Genomic DNA, 25343 nt, shown 5'->3' with positions numbered 1-25343 from the left:
TCACTAGATGGCGGTCACTATCAATAGCTACATAACTGAATGAAGTCGAGATTGAAATTCGGTCACTCTTTATTTGTCATATACATGGAATGATCCAACTGATCCCTTCGCCCACCCTCGCGTCCTCCCACCCTCACGTTTAGTGTTCGTGCTTGCCCCCCTACTACAGAATCTAGTAGTATACCACCTGAGTCATGAGCCTCAAGCGGAATCCTACCTCCCATTGCATGGCAATCCATCGGATGACAATCAACAGTAGTTATTCAATCTTGTGGGAGAACTGGCGATTCTGTTCCTTCGGCCGATCATCGTTAATCATCCTCCATTTCTGCAGTTCGCCCTGGTTGACAAAATTGATATGGTAGAGAAATTTCGCTACGCAGTCCTTCATATGTGCTGACAGTGAGGGGTGCTGTTTTGGAATCATCGTCTCCCCTGTGCTTATATTCCGAGCCACCCACGACTCCAGCACGTATACACCAACCCAGCAGCCAATGAAGATTTGTGGCCCATACGCAATGCCTGAGTCGTGCATGGCCAAGAGGCTCCCAATGAACATGACGGCGGTGTATACGTCTCTGTATGTAGGCAGAGCCTTGAGCTGACTCGCCGCCCAAATTAGGATCCTCGGGTAGGATGCCGCAGCATTAATCTTGATAGTTGCTGCATGCAAAGCGGGGAATCCAAGAAAGACCGAGCAGAAGGAGATAGCCAGGCGTATCAGCATCTGCGCATGGAAAACGGGCTGCGCAATGTTCTTGTGACCAGCGTAGTGCCCTTCCTTGACTAGATAATGGCTCGTCCACGAGTGGAAAGCCATCACCGAGAAATCAACATACGTGGGGTTGGCGTGCTGCCCGTCCTTGAGGATCGAGACCCAGTAGTACAGGATCTCGATGTTTGGGATGATGATATGGAGGAACAGGATGGCACTGGAGGGTTTTCGCAGTCGCTTGGCAGCACGCTTGACAACGTGTATGGTATGTTTTTGAAAGACAATGAAGGTTGCAGCCAGCGCTGGTACATGCTCTAGGGTTGTCCACATTGCTAACGATCAACAGCAGCATTCACAGATCAAGGTGAAATGAATGTAGCAGATTGTGAAAACGTCTCCTGTTATTGAAGCTTGAACTTATACTGCCCTGCTTGCCATTATGCTGGATTGATATGGACCATAAGTGTGGCCGAGTACCATGACCCGAAAGTATCGCAGGAGGTTTAGATGAGCATATATGAAGCTGTAAGCTGGACCAATTTTGATCAGAACGACGCTGGACGGTACACATAGTACATGTACAGTACTGAATCTACTCTACATATCGCAATTATAGCCCCGTGGAATCAGTTTTTGATTGTCGCTTCTGTAGTGCAGCACCGGAGAATTTCTAAGACAAGGCATTCATGAGCCCATTTTGGAACTCTCTGTGCCACCGTTACTTTGGTATCCACTAGTTACTAGTAGTCATAGTTGTGAGCTGCCGAGTATGGACCGCCCTCGCACCGAAGTCTATGTAAACCTGACCTTTCTCACGTTTGAGTCTTTTGACGGGCCCATGCTCTCAATATTCTGAACAGAAAACCTGCAGAGATGTCGAAGCTACGGCGCCTTCTACCAGCACCCAGCAGCGCCACGGATTCGGCAGTCATCAAGTTGTCCCCTTCCGACGAACCCAAGTCATCTCAATCGCAGGCCATGGGCGAAACGGAAGCGAATGTTTCGGCCTGTTACGCCAACGTCTTGGAGTATCCTGAAATACTCAACACAATGATCGGTGAATACACACATCAAAGCGGTACTAGTACGGGTCAATCACAGTCCGAATGCTACACATCTGGAGATACGCCTACTGCCGCGCTATCGTATCCACTGGCTACTCATGATCGAATATGCTATAAAAACGGTAAGCCACCATATGTGATGAAGGTGAATTGATTAAACCCTTCAAGCCGCTGGTTTGCAGATGCTCGCCTGATATCCGTGGCCCCACATTGCACAACGTTGCTGAACGCTGCGGAGAGTCGTCTTGCACGCTGATAATACCTCGAGAATTCTTTTGACTTTTATGTAGAACCGGATGTCGAGTTTCAACTATCGGAAACAGAAAATCGAACGGCTGGTTTTACCAGAAAGCGGGCTTACGAGCATCTGCTGTTGAACCCCGCCGAGAGACTGGTACCGCAACCGAAGATGCAAAGACTCTTCTTCGACGCTGAAGGGAGCAGCGAAGGTATACGGAGTTGTCAATTGGCTCAGGGTGCCTTAACTTACACTGGCCACAACGTTGACAGCCGCCGCCCAACACATTCCACGATACCCGACTTCCAGCTTCTCGACTACTATTCCAATCTGGTCGATACCAACCCTTACCAGCTTTCCGCACCCGATGATCTCAACGGCGAATACATTAATCCTCGTACGGCATTTAGACAGGTACTACCTTACGCGCAACTTGACACTTCATCCTCCGACATGTATGATGCACTTCCATCGACGCCCGGTTCCGTCGACGTGCATGGCACCTGTGCGCGGCCGCTCGAAAGCCAGAGGACGACCACCCTTCCGATCAGCAATGATTTATGCGTGGACTTTGGAAATTATTTAGTTCCTACGAACTCTAACGATCGCTACCTGATATCTTCACCCCAGAATAGGGTCGGAGACGAGTCGATTCCTAGCCCGGAACTGACGCTGGTAGGACCCCCGGAAATTCACGAAAACAATCCCACGGATAGCACCATGTTAGACCGCCATGGAGACCTAGCACATCGGATGGGCCATCCTCTGTACGAGCATCAGACAATAGCGCTTGGCTGGATGCAGCAGCAGGAGGCCGACGAAACGAAGAAAGGGGGGATTCTAGCCGACGCCATGGGCCTTGGAAAGACGATCACCACTCTGGCATTAATCATGACACGACCGCCGATGGCTTTATGCAATAGCTTTCCAGCGGTGAGCGCGCTTTCCGACTGGTTTTGACGATGTCTGACCCATCCAGCCCACGTTAGTCGTGGCACCAACAGCCTTACTTGATCAGTGGGAATCTGAAGCGGCTGACAAGGTCATGATTCAATACCGACTAAAGATTTTGAATGCGCATCGGCATAAGTGTACTTATGACGAGCTTCGATCGTGTGACCTCGTTCTCACAAGTTACGGAAAATTACGCAACGAAATGTACGCCCTTGATCAACATTTGAAGGTGAGGAGTGTGGAGTGTGGAGAGCAATTGAGCGACGACCTGGGCGACAGGTTCCCTTTCATGGCACCACAATCGCTTTTCTACCGCATTATTCTTGACGAGGCCCAAGTCGTGAAGAATGCGAAGACTGACGTGGCCCGGGCGGTCCGTAAGATCCGCGCAGAGTATCGTTGGTGCCTCACCGCTACTCCTATGATGAACTCGGTGAACGAACTGGCTGCTCTACTCCAATTCCTACGGATCGAGCCATATGGCAACCCCCAGGGTGTTGATGAACTATTTGGCACTCTGCATGGCAGGCAGCAACGTGTGCGGACAAGCGATGCGCCAATACCACAACTTGGGGCATTGCTTCAGACCATCATGCTCCGTCGAACACAACACTCGACGATACGAGGCCAGCCGATCCTGAATCTCCCGAGAAAGTTCGAATGGGTAGATTCTGTCGTACTCAGCGGCCGCGAGAGGGACTGCTACCAGCATGCAGAGACGCAAATGCGGCTTCAGGTGTCGGGACTCATTGCGCAAGGACTGACGAGAAGACGTTACGCAGCCAGTCTTGGTATGCTTATGCGCCTGAGCCAGGCATGCTGCTATCCTAACACAGACACGTTCGAACAACATGGCGGGGCCGACAAGCATCTTCCTAACCTCGAGACGTTGCGGAAGCATGCTGCTCACAACACGGACGCACGCCAGCAATACATGAAGCACCTCCGCACCATCTCGTCCGACTCGGCCAAAATCGCAAAGTGTATCGAGATCCTAAGGTCTACGACTGGCAACGTTCTGGTCTTCTCGCAATGGACCTTTCTGCTGGATCTACTGGAAGCTGAGATCTCCCGAGAACGCATCGATTTCTGCCGTTACGATGGCGCTATGAAGCCCCACCAGCGAAGCAATACGGTCGCTAGTTTCACAAATGGTAACGGAATCAAGGTGATGCTCATATCGCTTCATGCCGGGAACTGTGGCTTGAATCTCAGTGCTGCATCTCATGTCATTCTCATGGACCCGTGCTGGAACCCGTTCGTGGAGGACCAAGCCATTGGCCGGGCACATCGCATTGGCCAAACGCAGGAAGTGCACGTGCATCGAATATTGGCTGAGGGAACAGTTGAGGATCGCATTATCGAGTTTCAGCGACGAAAGCGGGCGCAGGTCAATGTTGTGTTGGGCGATTCGGCGGCTCAATCCACGGGAGAACTCAGCACCGATGATCTTGCTTTTTTATGTGGCTTCGTAGGAGAGAAGGGGGTTCATGAATTCGAAGATGGTGCAATCGCTGACTAGACGTCTTGTTTTGTGGCGTGTAACAATTTTAAACAGTTACTATGGCGCTATTGGCTGTTGTTATCCTTGTAGCCATGTAATGGTAGTCCACCAGTGCACCGACACCGTCGCGCTTCATTATCCCATGCCTCCAATTCCATCGCTACATCCAAAGACGGCAAGAAGCCGGCATCGGGCTGAGGCGTTGAAAAGTGAATCACTCTCGACTACCAGGCCACCAACTTATTCAAGTACAAAATCAGAGACATTCAAGTTTAGCGTTGCAGGATTGATGTATTGCTCCTGATCACTGTCAACCTCCGAATGCTGCTTCATTACGTCTGTCAGCCTAGATACCCAGTCGTCCAACTTCCGATCGAAGCGATCAAATCTTGTTCCTCGTTAGCTGCATTAACCGAGAAAGAAGTCTGCTTAACTTGCCCTTGCATCACAACCTGAGACCTACAGGTTGTCAGTCAGCTTGCGCCAGATTAAACGCTCGTCACTCACAGTAAATGAATACTGGTTCAACATCAATTCAGTCTGTCGCTGTAGTGAAAGTATGGAACAACCTTACTCGTCTTCTAGCTGTCGCATCTGGATCTCATGTTCATCTGCGTATCTTTTGAGTTTACCCAGCTCTTGCACAGCTGCCGCAAGGCGGCTTGCATCGGCCGAGCATAGTTCGGAAGCTGGGTGATGCGAGTCGGTCTCCATGTCAGGTTGTGGTCGAGTTGGCTTAAACAATGGTATTCGGATCGGTCTGCGCCGATGATTGCGTTGGTGCTTTCGTCCCGATGACGCTGCGCTGGCATATCGAGTCTCCGACGATATTGATTGTCTTGTTCCAGAACTCATGATGAGTCGATGGCAAGAAATGTTAGATGTTTATGGTACGTGTGGTATAAGTTATATCGTAGTAAATTTCAATACTCGAGAGGATGACCACGTCCGGTCAAGGCATATACACGGTATTCCAGCGCGGCACAGTAGTCCAAAAGCATGTTATGAATATCGAAGACAATTTGTGTCCAAGCACAGAACCGTCCCATACATAATAACTGCACATACAGTTCTTGGAACACATATGTGAATGGCCAAAATACGGTTTTCTGAATAACAATGCTGAGGTCACAATAATTTGGGTAGGAAATGGCCTCTCGTCAGCGATATCTTAGCATGTCCAATTATGACGATATACCAAGAGGATCTTGATACAAACATGATACGTTTCTAGAACATAATGATAGCAGGACGAGCAGTTGGGACGCTGTACTCATCACGAGATCAATTCTGGAAAAGTGTAGATTGGCAACATATATTTAGTGCTCCCAGTGCAGTATACATGCGAACGTGAAACTCATGTCGATACAAGCCGATCAAATTATCAATGTCTACTGTCATTCACAATTCTGATGCTCGAGACTTCTCGGCGTTGACCATTCCACTCAGTACTTTTCAAGCGGTCATCCAAGAGTCAGCGTTTCATTTGCACCAGTGGCAAGTCTATGCCAATAGGCTGTGTTACGACAACGACCGGCTGCGAAGCCAGGTCGAGCAGCTTATAAAGCAGACTGAAGAGATGCGCACAGCTCACAGGCTCCAGGAGGAACAGTCGCAGGGTCTGAAAGAACGCATCTCTTTCTTGGATAGCCGGCTAGCAGCTGGCTGTGTGTTATCTGAAGAACTCGATTATTTACCCACCCAGATCAGTAGCCCGGAGACTTCAATACACAGAACGCCAACGTACCATCCAGCTCCCAATCCTTCTCTTCTCGCGTACGACGAGGCTATGGCGTTGGTGGAGGTTTACGATCCCGCGTCAAGATATCCGACTGGACAGAAGAGACAGGCGGACGAAGTGCTCGAGGGCGACGTCAAACGCCAGGCCCTAGGCAAAGACTGGCCTGAATCTTCCAATAACTATGATGGTGCGTAATAGACTCGGACATATGTAGGATGCCGGGGTAGCGGGCCGCATGGAGGATTCTGGCCTGAGTTTCTTGCTCTCCGAGGCTATGTATAGGCCCAAATACAGTGCATATCATATTTATTGGGTATTGAAACGGTTGTAATTCGTTGAATTTTAGTAATAAAGGCATTTTCGTATGACATGGTCCCTCTCATTATCTATCAACCCCCCCGGCATGGTTACGTGTAGTCGCCGTCGAGTTACGTCTGCATCGGTCGGGCCACAAACTGTCGACATGGTCGACTCAGGATACAGTTGTTCTGTCCCAAATAATTAATGCGTACGCCTTAAGTGGTAGCCTAGCCTATGTGCCCCTCAAATTAGAACTTTCACGATCTAGCCATTTGACCACGAAGCCAAGCACTGTTTTCATGATGCCGTCGCCGGTGAGTGTTGGTTCAACAAAGCAACCATGTTTAGAACCCATGATGGCTATGCGTGGCGCTTAAAAGAGATTGTTTCACTCAGTGAGAGCGATCTTGTGCACTTTTGGAAATGGACCGCAATCATCCCTGTCCAATGGGAACTTAGAGGAGGCTGCGCCATGCACAAGACAGAGAAGACAGTCGACAAGTGGTACAACATGCTGATAGGATGAGCGATAGGGGTGTCATGCATTGGGGGAATCGTGATTCACTTGATCTGGGGCGTCATGGTGTACTTCATCATCACGTGGACGGACGGATTGCGTTAAGAGTGCAGCAAAATTAGATATGCTGACTACATCACGGATATACTCGATACTGTCATCGAGAAGCCACTCGAGAGTAGAGCATACCTTTTCCTATCTGGACGTCCGCATCTCCGTCCACTTCTATGGAGACTGGTCTCCCTCTGTAGATATTCCTGACAACGACGTGTGATAGGACTTGGGTCCTTCACAAGGAATTCTGGCAATTCCAGAGGGGTTAGCGAGGTAGCTAGTGGTGCGGAGTGTGGGGTAGCGGGGCATGTGGAGGATTACGGGGTTGCTACCCTCTCCGAGCCCTGAAGCTCGTATGGCAATCTATCGTATATTTCAATCGTTGTACTTTATGTACTATGCGTTCTACAAACGTGCTAATTGAACATGCGTCTTCGGGTTATTGACCAGGATCTGCTGGAGTCTCTTCTGCGTGAACCGAGGTGTCATGAGCTGCCAAATCCACGCGCAGAACAGGATGGTCTGCCAGGACTCTGCTTTTCTCCCGATGAAAAATTCCAATTCCGATGAAGAAGTTGGCAATCGGTGACTGCGGAACATCTCTCTCTCGCACGAACAACACTTGTACCACAAGTCGACTCTTAAATCGAACTGCACCCATAAGGACCATTTCGACTGCTGTTTGACTACCTGTTTGTGGCTCATGGTCGCGTTTGGTCGCCCGCGATCTTGCCCTCTCTTCAGTTCACGAGCAAGAAACTGATTTGATCCTGGGCGAGATTCGTGACTGGCCACAGTCATATCTTGCCATATGGATCACTTCAGCACGCAAACAAAATGGGAGCTTCTCATGGATGCCGTTTCGAGAGACCCAATGCGACAGACATAGGACGGATCTGCCTCGCTTGACGCCACGGGATGTGCACGACTGCTTCTCGCTCCTCGTCCCTCACCCTTCGCCTCTGACTGTCACTGGTGTTCAATTCTGGATGAGAGCTTTTCGGTGCCCGTTACTCGTGATCAGGTTCTAGAGAATGGAATTCTCATTGATCAATAGGAATTAGGGCTCAACATAACACATTGGGTCAGCACCGTGCAGTTTTGGGCACGGTAACAGCAGTCTATGGATGGCCCTGAGAGAACATGACAAGAGGGCAGAGGCACGACTCCTAGTCCTACATGACAATCATGCGGTCATTTAAAGCCATTCATTCTCTATCTAACACGACTACGTTGCGTCTCTGCATTGGCTCTCCTCAAAAGAGGCTCGTAGCCAGCACCACACGTTGCAGAGGCCATCTTCACTGGCCATTGGCAGCCTTGACTGAAACTCCTGCTGAAGCACGCCGTTCGCCGGAAGACCAATGTCTCCAACAGGTCAACACCATCTCGACGCAGCCACTGCTCATCCTTCTCTCGGGCGGGACGACACGTCCAGGAGTCAGGTGGAGTCGATCGAGCGCCAGGCGCCATGACTGACCTTACCATGGCTCTGTCCTTCATTCCATCGGCATATGACGGTGTCATGGCACCTTCCATGGCTTTCTTTCGCTGTCCTCCCTCCCTCCTTTCTTCCTCTAACTGTCGACTTTCCTTGGTTGTAGGTTATGGAAACTTGGCCATTACGGTTACTTTCGTACGACGTAGCAATTTTGTAAATTACTACGCATGCGACCCGCTAGCCTCCATGTCTGTGGCACTTTTCTTCCACGATTTTCTATGGATGTGTTCTTCCAACTACGGTTTCCGCTAGGTTAAGATTCGACGGCCATCATCGTCCAGGTAAACGTACCAACGGCTAATAACCGTATTCTCTACACCGCCCTCATCCTCGAGGCCGGCCTTCCACTACCCTTCATGGCACCTTCATTGCTTTCACTCCCTGCTATCTTTCCTTCCTTACACCGCTACGTACCGCTACATACCGCTACCTCTCGGCCTTACTTGGTCACCCGGCCCCTCTTCTCCTTGTCCTCGTCCTTGAGCATTAGCTTGTTTGCAACGTTGCTATTCTGTACGGTACATCAGTGACTCAATACCGAGGTTCTCCTTGCTCCTGCCACATGCTATGCTTCCTATCAGAACGACATGAAGGTCCACATGGCTGGAAGACACAGTATTGATCGGTACACTTTAACCTTCTGCGATGGCGAATGCCGATGAGGCTGGCGTGATCTCCCTCATCCTGCGCTGCTAGTCCTTGTCCTGCGTAGTCTGCTCGGGCAATGCATAGGTATGTACCTACACGACTACCTACACAGTACGAACTCCCTCAGTCAATTGGCAAGCTTCGGCAACGTGCCCTGTGGCCTGCAAGTTGACACCATGTGCTATACATGTGATACTGCGAAGTACCTCTCCAAGTCATCCAGCCTGGCAGGAATCAGCCCAAGACCTGTTGTTGTTCCTGAGCAGCAATCCACCCATTTCACGCAGAGAATCAGTTCTGGGCACAAAAAAACACCGGGGCTGGTGGTCAAGAAAATGATCATCGACGCTACTCAGGCGTCCCCACAGACTCCACCATCAATACTTAAACCCTTCCCCTCCCCCGACTTCCAACCCTTCTTTCTTTTCTTCTTCATGCATTGCACCCTCGAGCGGTCTCGTACCCTCTGAGCGGTCCTGCACCCGTGGGTGTTCTCCGGAGAAGCGCGTGCGACGAACGACACGAGGGGCACTTCGCCGTGAGCCGAGGCGACGACTATGTGTTCCACGCGGGTAGCATGTGCGGCCACAAGGTCGTTGTCGCAACACTGCCGGCATGCCAGGAATACGGGACAGGATCAGCAGCGGCGCTCGCCAGTCTGGTGAAGAAGTTCTTTCCAAATCTCTGGTTCGGGCTTCTGGTTGGCGTAGCAGCGGGCCTACCTGACTTGACATGAAAGCCGCCGCGCGATATCCGGCTGGGCGACGTACTCGTAGGTCTTGCAGATGGCGAGAGCGCGGGACCCATCGCGTACGACCTAGGCAAAGAGATAGGAGACGAACTCCGGCCGCTTCGATCTGGGCACGCGCTCGCGATGACGGAACCGATCGTCCGATTAGCTATCGGCAGCATTAAATTCGAGGCGCCGTATGACGCCGCGCTTTCCTACCCCACTTCGAGATGATCCGCGACAAAGAGCATGCAGTAGGCAGCTTTGCCGATCCGGGTCAAGACCACGACACCTTGTACGTGGTGCGGGACGATGGGACGGAGCAAGTGGCCGAACGTCCTCGACGCCCAGACGAAAGACGTACGCGAGTGTGGTACGGACCGATCGGGTCCGGCGACAAGCTCTTGAAGAATGCACTGAGGCGGAACGAGCTGCGGGTAGATAGCTGAGACTAGCCATGTTATTTAAAATCGCGACGTTCATTGTAGCACTTCCGTTTATTATCACTTTTGAATGAAGGGGTGGAACGTCTCTTGCTTTCCGCGGTAACTACAGTGGCTATGTTGATCGCCCTATTCGCACGCCGAATCCCCTGCTGACAAATCGCCTGCGTTCGAAAGTTCATCCAATAATATTCTTTATATCAATGCATTTAGTATAACTCATCCACATCATGCTTTAGTAAAAATCTCACGGCAAAGATAAATGCAATTTAAATCTTGTGTTATGGCTATACGCGTTAAATGAGTGTAATGAAGCATAAATAGTATTGATCAGCGACCATTTCAGAGCAATCACCCAACTGATTTTCCTTTGTTCAATGTCTTTTTCGCATAACTAATGAGTCGGTCTGAACCGATCCTGAGACAAAGTTCATCTGTACTGGCAACCCACTGTAGATTATCTACAGCAGATATACCCCGCAAGACTTCCCCCACTCCAGCAGATAGAACTAAGTATTCTGGTACGTCACTATTCACCCACTTATTGATGAATAACCACTGAAAATCCTCCTACACTTGTTCGTCCTGGAACCGGAGAGCCTAGTGAGAACCAATCGGCAGGTTGCGTACCCTAAGTCAGATCAAATACATGGATCAGTTAAGGTTGCGTAGATACTGGGCAGGCTGACGAGGCTATCGACTCACCAGTCATGACTTGTTTCGGGGCGATAACGTACCCTTTAGCAGATACAGTTTACGCGGTCTCCAACATGACTACAGCAGTTCACGCCGCCGCATTGGGCGGATAGCTGCCATTGACCAGTGGCGGCGCATACATATATATCACCTAGCTGACCGGCGCGTACCTCGATCCCGCAAGCAAATTTGCCGGGGGTGTTGCATGGTCGCTGGATGCCGTCCTGAGCCTGGGCGCCGAGAACGCCGATGACGACAACGATTGCCATGAGGTGCATGGTTGTAATAATTTAGATTTTGGAGTTGAAAAAGTCAGTGACTTGAGTATGTCAAAGGAGCTGCGAGTAAGCAGCGGTTCATTTCATGAGACGGGGCAGCCCTACTTGTACTTTTCAAATGTGTGTTACTTCGTGTGCGAAGTAAGCCGTGCCTTAGGTTGTCTGCGTGGTTTCGGCAAATGCTTCATCATGAGTGACTACTAGCACCGCTGTAATAGGTCTGTTTTCAATGCATCGTCCGTGTGCACAATTGATCGCCCGTATACGGACTGCCGCTATCGTATAAAACCTCCGCATTAATAATAATGATTCGCGTCTGATCGTTAAGCTGGGAAGCCAACCGGTACGACTGACCTTGGCTTTGCCTTATCACCGCCTATTATGAGTGATTGAGAAGGGTCAAAGAGCCTGGGCAACAGCTGACCGGAGACGCCCTGAAACCAACCATGGAGCACGAGTTCACATCGGGGCGCTGACCAGTCAGAATTCATTTCGTCCACCCTTCAGATAACTGACTGCCAAACCTGTTCATTAGGTCCTGAAGGCCACCAAGCGGGGTATGTTCTGTACTAGCCCAACATGTCCGGTGTACGCTTTCCACGGATGCTTTACTCGACAGTCTTTCTAAGGCTACTGTAAGGGAGCTGGCATTGGATCTTGGACAGCGCTTGGCATGCGCAAAACTTGTGACATTGCTGTATGAAGATTGCATCGTCGCGACTCGCCCTCTTACACTCGTTAGCCAAGATTGTTAATCGGATAACGCTTTGCGTTGCTGCCACTCCTAAAGTCTATTTGTCTTCCTGCAACGGTACCCGCTCGGCCGTGGGGAAACAGAGGATTCGCCTCGTAATAGAGGCATAAGGAATGATGGGGAAGACAGTGAAGGATCGAGCTCCGTGACGCCAGGGCAAAAATTTGAGCTTTGTAAAATACAAAGAACGAAGACTGATCTGTCATATCTGTCGCGTCGGTAGGTTCAGATCGTGCGGCCACGAATGTTATAGCGCCATGAGTAAAATTCGTATGTCCCAAGTACCATCAATTGCGTCCCCAACAGGGTCTGTATGCACAAGGATGCATCAGGTATCTCCAAGACTTGAAGTGTATCCACCAGGTTTTGCAGTTCATCAGCGGAGAAACATTGTCACTACCGGGATTATGATCCGCCACGGATGTACATTAAGTGTATGGCGCAATCAATCCTGGCACTGATTATATGTATTCCTGTGCAAGAAGACCTGGCCAGAGAAGCAATTGTATGGCTTGAAATATAGTGCTATCATTCCAACAAGAACTCCCTTTTTGAGGGAAATATTCTAGGAATGGTATAGCTTCATTTGTCCGCCTGCGCCCCACTCGTTGGTCTTTCCAAGTAGCTCGCTGTGATACGCTGCGATGCGGGCGGATATGGGCCAAGGATAGTGTACATTTGCTCGCCTCCCCTGCGCTACAAAACACAGAGAAACCCCATTTGCAGATTCATGATATATCACCTGCATGTAGAAGAGTCGGCCGTGCCCTTGTAGATACTTTTGCCTGCACATTGGCCCAACGCTAATGGCCCTGGCGGCGTTCTCAGCCGTGAAGTCCCTCTGCAAAGCCTCTAGAACAATCACAGTGGGCCATCGACTACGTGAAGGGGCACGCCAGTACATAGCGCCTGCGGGGACGTATCATGCTTCCCAGACTTGAAATTGGAGAATTTCTCTCCTTCAAGCTCCGGCCAACCTCTGATTTCCATGAATAGGCAGCAATATTTCTGGGCCATTTCTAGTGATATTAGAAAAGGTCTTTGTGCCTAAAGTGCCGGATTAGTTACTGTAATCTGAGTATTCTGCTTATCGCATGCCTGTGGCTAATGGATAAGACTTTGTCGCTTTGGGCGAATTTGATGTGGTCATTTAAGTGAGGCCGGTCGCCTCACAGGCCCTTTGTTAAGTGAGACTCCCTGTAATTGTGGCCTGCATGAAATAACACACGCAGCATGCAAGGTGTGACTCATCAACTATTTGCCGCTGAGGAGCCTGGGGGTTGATGCTAGGCAGATTTCTGTATTTGCAGATCATCCCTTGAACAATTATGGTGCAGTCGGTTTACGCCGGGGTTTCCCTGCACCGTAGTTGTACCCCACCATATGACACTGTGTTGGCAATGCGTGAACCGGTTGTTGTCCAGGGATAGCCCTAGGCCAACCATTCGGTATTCTTGCCCTCACCGCCAGGGTCTAGCTCTGCCCGTACGCGTTGTGGACGTGGATCGGTTCGTCAATCTTGCCATCCTGAATCAGGCTGCATAGTGGTATAGCCAGAAACCCCTGGCGCTTCGTGAAACTTTCGAACGGCGATGTGATCCTGGCTTTCATGCGCATGTTCGAGACGATACGAACAGTTTTGTTAGGAGCAGCAGTTCTAGCTCATCTACATGGTAGTCCTCAGCAGCCTCCAGTCATTGGTTGTTGTTAATACTGGTGCTGATTTACTCACCGGCCACGACGCGGTCATTAAACCTCTTTACGTCCGCGGTGTATTGCGTACACCAGTCGGCGACAGTCGTCGGGAAGAAGCTAGGCGGGGGAATCATGCTCCCACACTGCGGATCTTCAGAGCCGCTCCTGCAGAAGCCGTTTACTACGGTCTTTGCCCAGTACCTCGGCTAGGTCTCATCATACTTGTTGTACCTGGTGCTTAGTACCGTCTACCACAGCGTAGGGACATGGTACCTCATGCCGGTGCTCAGCAGGTGGCGTGCAATGATACAACGACAATGTAGGGCATCTGTACATTCTGTACAGAACTAGACCACAATTGAAGATTCTAATTTTGTATCAACTGGAGGTAGCCAATGGTGGTCAAGGTCTGTTGAGCCAAACTCCGTGCTGCCTCAAATGCCAACATATCACCTCATTGGATGTCTCCGTATATTTTCAAGAATTTCTCCTGTCCCGTGAGCCATCACTTACCGAGGGAAAGGCAAAAAAAAAAGGGGGGGGGGAATTCGGGCAGGAATGGATGGGTGCAGCCCGACGGTGCAGAAGCCGAACCCTACGCCAGTCGGGCGGGACAACAGCCATGTGGGACAGGGAAGCCCCCAACTGCCCTGAACGGGGAAGAGAGAATGACGCAAGTTGGCGTCGTCTACTGAGGCCCAGCCATGCAGCTTGAGCTCACCAGTTTCCGAATCAACGTGGAGTGGACCATCCAAGTCTTAGTTAGAGGCGCGGGTCCCCCGATTTATAGACTCCATCCTGTGGGGGAGGGCCGATTCTGGAGGTCAAAGACCAGCGGTACCAGTGTCGAGCCTGGGGACATCTCCCCGACTGCAGTAGAACCTACTACAATGGTACAGTACAGTACTGTAGCATCGGCTTTGACTGAGAACTGAGAAGTAATTTGGGTGCATATCCAGGGGTCTGAGCAAAGTATCTGAAAATCGCTTTTAGGGCTAACAGTCTTCTAATGGTAAACTATTTCTTGACATTTCAAAGATGGCACGGACATTGACAACGTCCATTTTCCACGAACTCCACACATGCTCGTCAGGTCAAAAGACGCCTCTGATTGTGACATGCAATCACAGCACCTAAACCGTAGAAATAGGGAGTGGTGTGGGTCAGAAGGAAGGGAAAATCAGGTCAAGCCCGCTAAGTCGAATAACAAGGCTGAACAAAAGTCACATCCAAACTGTGAGGCATTGGTTTCAAAGTGAAAGAGGCCCTAAGGAACTGGCCTATTTTTGGCATTCTGATCCTTCACTCTCCCTCGCCTGAATGAACAGTCCCGTCGCTTCAGCAACCATGACCGGTCGCTCGGTGACTGATACCAGCCATCCCTGCACCCACACCTTCCGGCCGTCGTGCTTGACCACTTTAGCCCAGACCGCGAGTAAGGTGTCGGGGGTTGCGGGAGCCTTGAATGTTGTCCGGACATCGGCGGTCAGCAGGATTCCGCGTGCTGCCAACTCGGCACACCTCGCCAGACTGTCATCAAGCATCGTGACAAGAATACCGCCATGGATCTTTCCATAATATCCACACTGATCTCTCCGTGTTTTGAAGAACGATGCTGTGAGGCCCCAGTCACGGTCCATCAAAGTGATTCCCTCGGGACCAAGGTAGTCAGGACGACACAACAGGCTCTGGTCATACCAATACTTCTGCATTCTTTGCAAGAAAGGCAACAGCCGTTGCCAGAATTTTTTTGAGATCATTGGCGAGGATGGGAACTTGAATAGTTCCAAGCTATAGTAAGGAGTGAGAGAAATACGCACTGCACTGAGGTCGGGACTTACATTGCCGGTAGAGCCATATCCATGTTCTTGTCTTTACAGATTCTGTAGTGGAAGCCTGATCACACATATGAACTGGAGTGCTGGCAATTGGGAGGGGGCTTTAGTATTGGGCGGTCTTCCGTTTGCATGAAAATGAAAAATACAGTGACTGAGTTGAAGCAGTGACAGAAGTAGTCGGCTGTTGGGGAAGTGTTGACCGGACCATTTCTGGGGACCTTCAACACGTATTTACCCAGATACCTTTTCGTCACATGCATTCGTCAATTCTGCTTCCCCAGTTTATCCCATTGTCGGCTTTCGTCCTTGATCTGCTTTGGTTATAATCAACATTGCGAGGAACAATTTGGCTTCACTGCTATGGCTTCACAGCTATTTTTGCCGCCACAGTGGAAGGACGGAACGACTGTTGATGTATCTAGGAATTCGTCCCTATGTGTATTGAACTGGAGTGGTGCTCCAGGACAGTGCTGTCCCAGAACGTCCACAGCAGCCGAAGTAGTCTTCAACGTCTCTGCCGACGAATCCAACATACTTTGTCTAATGGGACCTGACTCGTCAGAGTGATAATTCCTCCTGTAGCGTGCACAATAAGGGTTGTCGGTCGCCAGAACGCAGGGTCCAAATATATGGGTGAAAGGAGCGCTGTCTTATTGGAATCCACACGCAACAAAGATAACTATATAGGAAATAGAACGCAGAGCGACACTACGCCACTGGACAAGCCACACCACCCGAGCTCAGTATCTATCCACCTCCCAATCCTGGATTTGGACATGCTGTTCCGTTCCAAGCTCTGTTGGATTATCCCGTGCCATGATTGCCTCTCTTCTGTGCATGCTGTACGCTGCTTCAAGGTTTCCCTCAGCCGGACTGCCTTGCGCTTCAGGCTGGCCTGTGGCCACACCGCCACAAACGCCTAGAGCCATAGATTGCATCGTTGCAAATACTCCTTACATGTTCATCTTTGTCAATATACTTTATCAACCAAACAGCCGGCCTCAACTGAAGCATACCTTGAAGACATGAAGACATGTTGGAGCCACGTATCTTCAAGATTGCAATTTCAGTTGCATGTGATTGTAAATCTGACCCTTTTGCCCGTTTCCATCTCTTCATCATAGAGCTGTCTTGCCACTTTAAAGAGGCCAGATTTGGAAGAGATCTTGTATGCTGCTATCTTTCCATTCTTATCATTGATTTCTTGGCAAATCACCGCCATATCACCGCTCAAGGGCTGCGCAAGTCAGTCATCTTATCGCGTGCAATAGACGCAATTACTCACTGTCTTATCGAACACTGGGAGATGTCCTTCCCCTGCTTTTACCCCGGCGGAGTAGATTTGATGGTTTCCATTATTTACACGGACCTGGTGAAGCATGTTGGACCATAGGCTTGCTCGTTGGAGGATAGAACGCAGAAAATGCCCAAGGCGACTTCTAATGTCGCTCCACTTGATCTCACCCCTCAACACAAGGTGGGTAACCCTTGCTACGAGAAGAAAGGTCACCGCGTAGAGTAGCTCTGTTGTACCGAGACCAAACATGACTAACGGGACATCTACAACGGCTGTCAAGGTGTTCGTCATTTCGAGTTGATATATCGATGCACAGAAATCTGTATGAAGGTTTTTGATTTGATCAAAGGTAGGGACAATTTGCATGACTTCTTGTCAGGACGCAAGGGGTAGGAGTATTTATATGCGTTTTGATCTGGGTTCCTCCATAATAATAAACAAGGCATACTACACGGAGTCGGCGCAATTAGTATTATTCGTGTCGGAGGACAAGATTGATTTGGGACAGTGCCAGGGCAACGACAAAAGGGTCCCGCTTGTAAAACCACCACTTATCGTCGACAAGCACATGATCTCTGTATGCCCAGGAGATCAATCACTTCTGGAAGTGGTAACGTGTAGGCTGGCCTGCATCCTTGGCTAGGGGGCAGTTCAGTCTCTACGGACCAAAGAATCAGGCCGTCTCCAGGCATAACTACGTCAAACGGGCCAAAGTTCCATCCGGGCACCCGAGGTATAGGAGCAGGGGTTGATGTAAACCACGAGCAGCCGGGATCATGTCAGATGTGCGTGAGACGAAGGCGGTGCTGGATTCGCGTCTAGGTTGATGGATCCACATAGAGGGCGCCAGACAAAGAAACAGCGCTCTTCCTGACTTCATGTTCATCTACGCTGCTAGGCGTAATTGGGCGATCAACGCGCAGACCTTAATCTTCTTGGCCTTCTTGTGGTAGCCAGATCAAGATCAAGACGGTGACTACCCTGCGCTTGGCCATAGTGATGGTCCTTGTTTTTATTACATCCAATGGAGGAGTGATTTTCTGTCTTTTGCTTCCACTTCCTCACTTAGATGTGATAAACTGGAAAGGTCAGATGGGAAATATCACCTGGTGTGCAGTCCCAAACTCCGGGCTATCTCGTGTACTGTTTCAGCTAGGTAACAACCCGCATGCACAAGTTGGAGCAGATCCAAGACACAGCGGACGAACTGTCTGTCCGTACACCAATGCGTCTCAGCATATAAACTGTATGATATCCCCCCTCTTTTAGCGGAAGACTGGTCATATACACTGCATACAAGGTCTCCTGAGCATACTTTACGACGAAACAAACGCAATGACATACCTGCCTGTTCTGACCGCATGTTGGGTGGTGGAATTATTGTTGACTGTCTGGGGTTGCAAACGTGCATACACTCGGCTACACCAAATTCAGACACCGCTTCCGTTGAATGAAGCATACAGGCTCCCGTATCTAATAACCTATACAGCCATCTCATTGGTAGCAATCTCCACATCATTGGCAATACTTATCCTAGCATTAACTCGAGGCAGCAATTGGGGTTGCTATTTGCTTTACGTCATCCCACCTTGGAGTATGAGTAGAGAAGTGAGTCAACTGTGGCTTCTTCTATTGGCCTAGTTGACCCCTATACAGAGCATAACAGCGGCCGGGGCATCTAGCCTGGGTCAGAGGTCTTTTGCTCCATTGCCAGTCGTGACTGTCTTGGTCTCTTGCTTCGCTTTGTTCGGCGTTGAAGCGGGACTACGCGGCCTACCCGAGCAAGTGGAGCGAATATTCTACACCATCTCAACAGGTGGTTTTCGCTTGTGGATGGTGCGGGAATGGATACTCATCCGAAGAGATTGTGAGCAATCTCAGGCCTACATCACTGTTCATTGTGTGCTTCGCATTGTGGCTTTTATAGCCACGTTTTCCGGATCACTGGCCAACACACATCAAGACCAACGCTTTGTAAGCACTCTCCTGCCATAACATCCTGATCCTTACTCACCTTGGTCGTTGCTCACTCTGTAGATCACTACGGTGGTGTTCGTGCTGTATGATGTCATGACAGAGCTTGCGGTACAGTTTCGCTACGTTGCAAGTCTCCTTTAGTAGCGCTACCGGTATTATGCTGATCGTACAAAGAGAGCGTGGGAAGAGATATGGGAAGAGGGAGTAGCATGAGTTGTGGACCCTCTGTGATATTTGTGGCATTGCCGTAGATCCACTCTAAACGATCGATTAGGCCGAAAGATAAGCATCTTGCAAGATCTGGACTCTTCTACCTGCAGGTTACAGCAGAATACTAATAAACATTCGCCGTGTCACTTATAGTCGAATGATAACCGCCCAGTTTCTAGACCCCCTCCAAGAATTCGAGCGCCATCCTCCAGGTCTCTGTATCACTCGATATATGCCAAGCTGCATGCTGTCTTGAATTAAAAAACTCCAATCTCGGCATGACACCTGCGTAACCGTATGCTTTCCATCGGCATCGAGTATAGCGATTGACGTGCTTAAACCCGCCTTCGAGAGTTTCTTTGCTGTGCTCAAGTTGGAAGCGACGCATCATCGGTATGTCAAAGGTGATATCAGGCAACAAGAGTACCATGATCTGCCGCAAGGGTCCCTCTATCCAACGGAGGGCTAACGTCTCGCGGATCTCCCACCAGAAGTGCTCGTCGTCGAGATCAAGACGCAGAACGACATCTCGTAACGAGGCTCTCGTGAGTAGAGAAAGGCTTCGGCAAATATCCTGCCATAGCCCAGTCGTATTACGTGAGACTTGACCATCGGGCTTCTGCAATTGATCGTAGGGAACCTTGATAGACAGGTGCAGACATCTTATTTTCTGAAAGCAGGCTAATGGCTGCGTGACAAGGAGCGTGTGTAGCAGCCCTAGGTCCGTACATATCAATGTCACGGACGCGTATAGAGACCGAAGAGCTTCATCGTGACTAGTTGGCCTGTGTCAGCACAAATCGGGCTATCGTATGTATCTTAGGCATCTCACATTTGTCTGCACACCAACAGTATCGATATGAATGACGCTGGTCTGGTATAGCTCTCACATCGTTCCTCCACCAGCGCTTCCTCACATGCCCAATGCTCATTCCAAGCTGATGCCATACGACGTGCCCATTGCGGGTTTCGTATCATGAACGATGGTCTTGTCGTAGGTTGGCCACATGAGGCTTCAAAGTCGGTGTTCCTGGTATCGACGTATGTTGGCGATAGTCGACACGGATAATGTCCGAGCCCAGCTTCGGCTTGGTAAACGTGTTGACGAACTCCACACAACGCCCAAAGTGCATCATATATCTGATCGCGTACCTCTCGTGGCACCAACAAGAGCGAAGACTGAGATCGTCGGCTGACTAGCTCAGAAGCCATTGTGGTAGGAATATAGGATGGACGGGTCAATTCTGGAAAGAGAAACAACGGCAGATGAAAGTGATGAGTGAACTGGAAGAATATGTCGACCCGGTCCCCGAGGCTAGGACACTAGTTTGAAGAGGTGAACCCACACTCTATGCTGCTTTGAGAGATGGTACGGGTATTTCGTACCCATAAATGGTGAACATACGGAAGAAATTGAACCTTGCCTGGGCTGAGTCGTTGATAGCTTCCTAACCTGCTCCATAACTGGGCTTGGCCGGTTGAATAGACAGGCCGAGTACGTGGAAGGCAGACGCGGTTGGCTCAAAGAACGATGCCACACAGCCCAGGTCACTTTTAGTTCGCGAAGACTAGTGGCGATGAACCTCAAAGCCATCGTCTGACGGAGCGTCCGGGAGGGATGATTGTCGACATGCCGGGGCCGGTTCAGTCACCACTATGGACGTGGATGTAGGCTTCTGGTTGTGGAAACAGTCCTATACTGGGCCAAGGCAGACACTATGCTGGAATTAATGCGTCCGAAGGGTACAGGGATCCGCTGCCTCGCCTGGTATAAAATACCACGAATTTCCTGTCCATCGTGTTCCTGGATAGCATAGATCCTACATGCACCATCCACATGCTAAATCATCCACCCCTTTGAGTATACTTTCACACTGCACAAAACCCCAATGTCTTCTCTCAGTGATATTCATGACCAGCTCAACAGCCTTGCGCATGTGCTCGTCTTCGTTGACGTTGTCGACCTAGACAATATTTGGATGTGCCTCTGGGCCCTGGTTCGTGCACCGAATGCCGTCGTTCACATCGTACTTTCGCCACGGGTCCTAGATCTGCGTGTCCCATCCTTCGCCGGCCATTTCGCGAAGCTCCAGGCGAAAGTCGGGTTGAGACATATGCTTGATGTCCGGGACACCGACGCCGAGGAAATCAACGACCTGCTGGATGATGAGCAATGGCGGGACTACTTCGCCCGCGATACAACATTTCAGAGAGACATGCACACAAAGACGCACCTGCCACTGTACATGGCACTTTCAGCACTTCGATTCGCCTTGAAATTTGAGTCTAAAGGCCACGCGAAGACCCGATTCAACTTTTACTACGACCCGAAATCTACCGACACCATTGTTCCGGGCATTCACCACCCGACACACGTGAACGACCAGCTCTATGCCTGTACTACTGAGGAGCTGAATTCTGCCCAGGCAATACTCCATCTACGTGGCGAGGAGCGCGAGATGAAGATGGTGGGAATCATGACACAAGCGGCTAGAAGACTTGCCGCACACTTGGGTTACAAGAGTCCCGAGGACATACTACACCCGATGGAGGGTTTACTACAGCACTTCAGTGGACCTGCAAAGGATGCCCGTACCTTAGTACTGGGTGGAGGGCCATTCGCTGAGATGGTTCGCTTCTTGGGCGAGACGGACCACCAGCCGCTAGCCGTCGTCGCTATGGCACGTACGCTGCATGCCGATGTCAACATCTTCCCGAATAACTACAATGACTTGATGGATCTTGACGCTGCCATGAAGATCGAGGACATTGTCAGAAAGAAGAACATTCCCACCTGGTTCTTCCCGACGGAATGCGCCAAAACCAAGATGCATGGCGACAACGTCCTTCGTGCATGCCCTTGGGACTTCAACACGGTGGAGTTGATACAAATATTCGATGCGGCCAAAGACCGTGATTCCTACGAACAGGCAACTCGCTTTACCAGGGAAACGAACACATTAATCAAGATGCACATGTTCGATGTGCTTACTGTCGTCCCATTGGCTCATCCTACCTCCTTGCCATATCGGAAGGCTGAGAGTTACTGGGACGAAGCCAACGGGCAGCGACTTATCAGGGTCAGGGAAGTAGCACATGGCCCCGTCCATGTTTTCTATCCGGACGCAGCGGTCATGGAATCATCTAAGAGAATAGCCATGGACGAGGTTAGCTTCGTTCTGTCCTCGTTCAACAACCAGACGACTGCTCCAGCCTAGCCAGGGACACAATAATGTAGATTGACCAGCTGGTGTGATAACTAGATACATGAAACCCGGAGTTTCCAGAACGTGAAATGCAACACTGACGTGACATCGTTGACACGGTTGAGCCAGCTTGAGGTATTGGCAGTAGTGCACTATCTGATTCGTATCTAGGCAATATACTCAATATGCTTGAACTCAGTTATGTGGTGAATCAATTGTGAAAGTTTCGTGGTACAAGGTGTAACGCGTATCCCCGCGGGTGGCTCGCTGTCGCCCTGGTGTCTATCGCGCAGCGCAACCCCGATTCCCACCAGGTTGCTAGCTCCTCGACATTCTTCTTGAACGTATCAACCTCGCCGAAGAGGCGTGTCACGTCTTCCAGGTCGTTCCTGTCGGCTCGGCCCGGGAGCAGGCGCCGCATGTTGCGCACCACGCCGTTGACGGCGGAGGCGTCTTGCATGACCTGCTGTATACAGCCCATGATGTGGCCGGTTACGTTCTCGAGGAAGCCGTCGATCTCGTCGAAGACACGGTGTCTCGAGGTCGCGCTGTCGATGCGGTCCAGCCGGCCGACCACTGCCTCGAGCACGTGCTGCACCAGCAGGGTCCGGTCGCGTACCAGCGCCTCTATCACGAGGCCGCTCCCGATCAGCTTCAAGTTGGTGCGTGTCTGGAGCCGCTCGAGGTCGAGCACTCGGTGAGTCTTTTCCCGCAGCTCCGCCTGGCCAGCAGCATCGTCTCGTTCTGGCGCCGTCGCCCAATCTCAGTCTTTTGCTCGGGGATGACCCCTTTCAGGCCCTCGCGAGGTAAAAGTTGGGTACTTCTAGCAAAAGTACAAGGTGAGCAGGTGGCGTACCAAGGTGTTGTCGGCAGTCACGTTGGTTGCCAGGTTGGCGGCACCATCATCTCGGGATGGCCGACAGGGGCAATCATCTTATCCAGCCTTGGTAGCTGCCCACACGGTTCTGTGGTGCAGCTCAGCGGTCCACTGGATAAATCCACTGCATGATATCGGGATGGGAATCGCTCCGGGTCGACTCTGTCTGGCTATGTGACGAGAATGCTCAGACGCTATTCTGGTCGTACTCGTGCTTCTGTGCCAGCTGCGGGGACTACGACAAGATCCCACTGTCAAAGCCGTCCGGGACGTGTACGCTCCTGGCGCGCCCATTATTTCCAATCCCCATGCCGGACAGTGGGGGGAGCGTTGTACCCGTGCTCGTCTTGGACTCTTCGCGAGGATAACTGGGCACGGCGCCACTGCCTGCAGGCATGATGACGCCGCGTGTCATATCTGATGGCATTCAGATATGCTATTGTACTATCTCTTCGGTTGAGACTAGCAGAGCATTCTTGAAGGCGTGTAGAGCTCAGGCACTCGTTGGTCACCAGTCCGTCGGCCTAGAACTGCTTGAGGCGCTGGCTACACGTCGCGGCAGAAGGGCAAGGGCAGAGACGTGGTAGGTCGCGGGAGCTGTGTTGGAGCATGATAGTTCCGTGGGCAAAATGGGCAGTCCTACGAAACGCCGGCTCGTGTAGGTTGGGCAGTCGGCGGCGGCGACGCGTGCCGTGTGCGTGTGCGTGTGGTCAGCGGGCGGCACGGTTGACGAGCAGCGGGATCGGTGGATGGTGGATGCGCCGCGAGACGTATTGAGATCGCATCGTATCCGATGGTATCTATCGTGTCGTGTTGTGTCGTGCCTCGTCTGGCCCTGGGCGAAGGCTCGATTGGCATCAAGACAGTGGCTTTGTACACGTGCTGTGTCGTATTGTAGTTGAGCTCGGACGCCGAAGGGAATGGACGGCAGATAGAATTGCGCGAATGGCCCGCGATTAGAAGAATTGTTGCAACCACCTGAAGTCAGATTAAGCTCAAGCGGCCTTGGTCGAAACGGAACCATGAGACCCAATCAGCTGTCGACCGAATCATCCCTTGGCTATCATCCGCGGGGCGTATCTAGTGACCAAAGTGACCCCAGGTGGCAATCGGGCAAACCATCCTCTTTCCCTCCTGAACGTGTTGTACCGAACCAGCCCAAAGTCGGTTTCGTGTCTGCGACCAGAGGGCTGGAAGGGACACTTTGGATCGTGGATTTCTGTTCGCGCGCCGAAGTGGCTTCGTGGTACAGTAGGTTCGGAACTTGGTTAGCAAAAGTCTTGTGTAATGTCGAGCCTGATTCGTGCATTGCCTACAACGTTACGCACCTCAGGTCGTAAACGACAGAGAGAGGTGAATAAACGTACCACGGCACTTCGACCAGGAAGTGGCCGCACGCGCGCTGGAGCTGTTGTAGGCGCCAGACGCATGGCTAGAGCTAGTTTAGTTCATGGCGAATTCTGACTCAACAGCGCGAACCGATAGCGGTTGCAATCGACTGTGGGGCACGATCTAGCGCAGGTACGGAAGGTTGCCTTCAGCTGATTATAGCCATTGGGGCGCCATCCGTCCCCTAGCAGCTTGGCAAACAAGTCCTGCGGGCCGTAATTCGACTTCAATTCGTGGCAGAAACGGACCAGCCTCATATCAGGACGTGTTCTCTTCTGTTCATGTGTAGTCCCACTGGCCTGCTCGAGGCGCGAGGAGTCAATGGACATTTCTGGTCACCAATGCTTCGGCCGAGTTAGTTGACAGAAGTGTCCTTGGGCTTGCGACACAACGTGGAGCTGGTCTTGATGGCAGGTTGAGCACAGAAAACAGAGACTTGGGAAGAGTCTTGTGGCCGGCCGAGACGATTGAATCGAGACTTACCAATAATGCATTACAGACCCATCATGGCGCATCATCACGACGTACGGCGCATCACGGCACACCACGAGGGCGTTGTGGGCACATCATCTCACAGTGGACGTGTCATGGAGAAAGACAACTGCCGAGGACCAAATCTACGGTCCATCGCACCTGTGATCTACTGCCATCTAACACGACTATACTGTGTCTCTGGATTGGCTTTGTCTCGAAAGGAGACAGATCCGTAGTCAGCAC

General features: G+C 50.9%; 7 protein-coding genes across 7 annotated transcripts; 3 read left to right on the top strand and 4 right to left on the bottom strand.

Annotated features, from left to right (window-relative positions):
• Positions 1-259: 259 nt before the first annotated feature.
• On the bottom strand, positions 260-1045 carry JN550_013820 (uncharacterized protein; the record flags this gene model as incomplete). The annotated part of the gene is made up of 1 exon (XM_049312449.1): positions 260-1045. The coding sequence occupies one exon, from the start codon at positions 1043-1045 to the stop codon at positions 260-262; it is 786 nt and encodes a 261-aa protein (XP_049164217.1).
• Positions 1046-1588: 543 nt separating this feature from the next.
• On the top strand, positions 1589-4493 carry JN550_013819 (uncharacterized protein; the record flags this gene model as incomplete). Its single annotated transcript, XM_049312448.1, has 3 exons — positions 1589-1901; positions 2070-2950; positions 2997-4493. The coding sequence occupies 3 exons, from the start codon at positions 1589-1591 to the stop codon at positions 4491-4493; spliced, it is 2691 nt and encodes an 896-aa protein (XP_049164216.1).
• A 1369-nt stretch (positions 4494-5862) lies between these two features.
• JN550_013818 (uncharacterized protein) lies at positions 5863-6411 on the top strand (the record flags this gene model as incomplete). The annotated part of the gene is made up of 1 exon (XM_049312447.1): positions 5863-6411. One exon carries the CDS (start codon positions 5863-5865, stop codon positions 6409-6411), a length of 549 nt encoding a protein of 182 aa, XP_049164215.1.
• Positions 6412-8302: 1891 nt separating this feature from the next.
• Positions 8303-8626, bottom strand: JN550_013817 (uncharacterized protein; the record flags this gene model as incomplete). The annotated part of the gene is made up of 1 exon (XM_049312446.1): positions 8303-8626. The coding sequence occupies one exon, from the start codon at positions 8624-8626 to the stop codon at positions 8303-8305; it is 324 nt and encodes a 107-aa protein (XP_049164214.1).
• Positions 8627-15112: 6486 nt separating this feature from the next.
• Positions 15113-15544, bottom strand: JN550_013816 (uncharacterized protein; the record flags this gene model as incomplete). Its single annotated transcript, XM_049312445.1, has 1 exon — positions 15113-15544. The coding sequence occupies one exon, from the start codon at positions 15542-15544 to the stop codon at positions 15113-15115; it is 432 nt and encodes a 143-aa protein (XP_049164213.1).
• A 5499-nt stretch (positions 15545-21043) lies between these two features.
• On the top strand, positions 21044-22372 carry JN550_013815 (uncharacterized protein; the record flags this gene model as incomplete). The annotated part of the gene is made up of 1 exon (XM_049312444.1): positions 21044-22372. One exon carries the CDS (start codon positions 21044-21046, stop codon positions 22370-22372), a length of 1329 nt encoding a protein of 442 aa, XP_049164212.1.
• A 199-nt stretch (positions 22373-22571) lies between these two features.
• Positions 22572-23634, bottom strand: JN550_013814 (uncharacterized protein; the record flags this gene model as incomplete). Its single annotated transcript, XM_049312443.1, has 2 exons — positions 22572-23104; positions 23574-23634. 2 exons carry the CDS (start codon positions 23632-23634, stop codon positions 22572-22574), a joined length of 594 nt encoding a protein of 197 aa, XP_049164211.1.
• Positions 23635-25343: the final 1709 nt, after the last annotated feature.

The sequence above is a fragment of the Neoarthrinium moseri genome, assembly GCF_022829205.1.
Source record: "Neoarthrinium moseri strain CBS 164.80 chromosome Unknown scaffold144_Wmoseri_CBS_16480, whole genome shotgun sequence".
NCBI classification, from domain to species: domain Eukaryota; kingdom Fungi; phylum Ascomycota; class Sordariomycetes; order Amphisphaeriales; family Apiosporaceae; genus Neoarthrinium; species Neoarthrinium moseri.
This window is presented reverse-complemented; position numbering and strand designations above follow the sequence as displayed.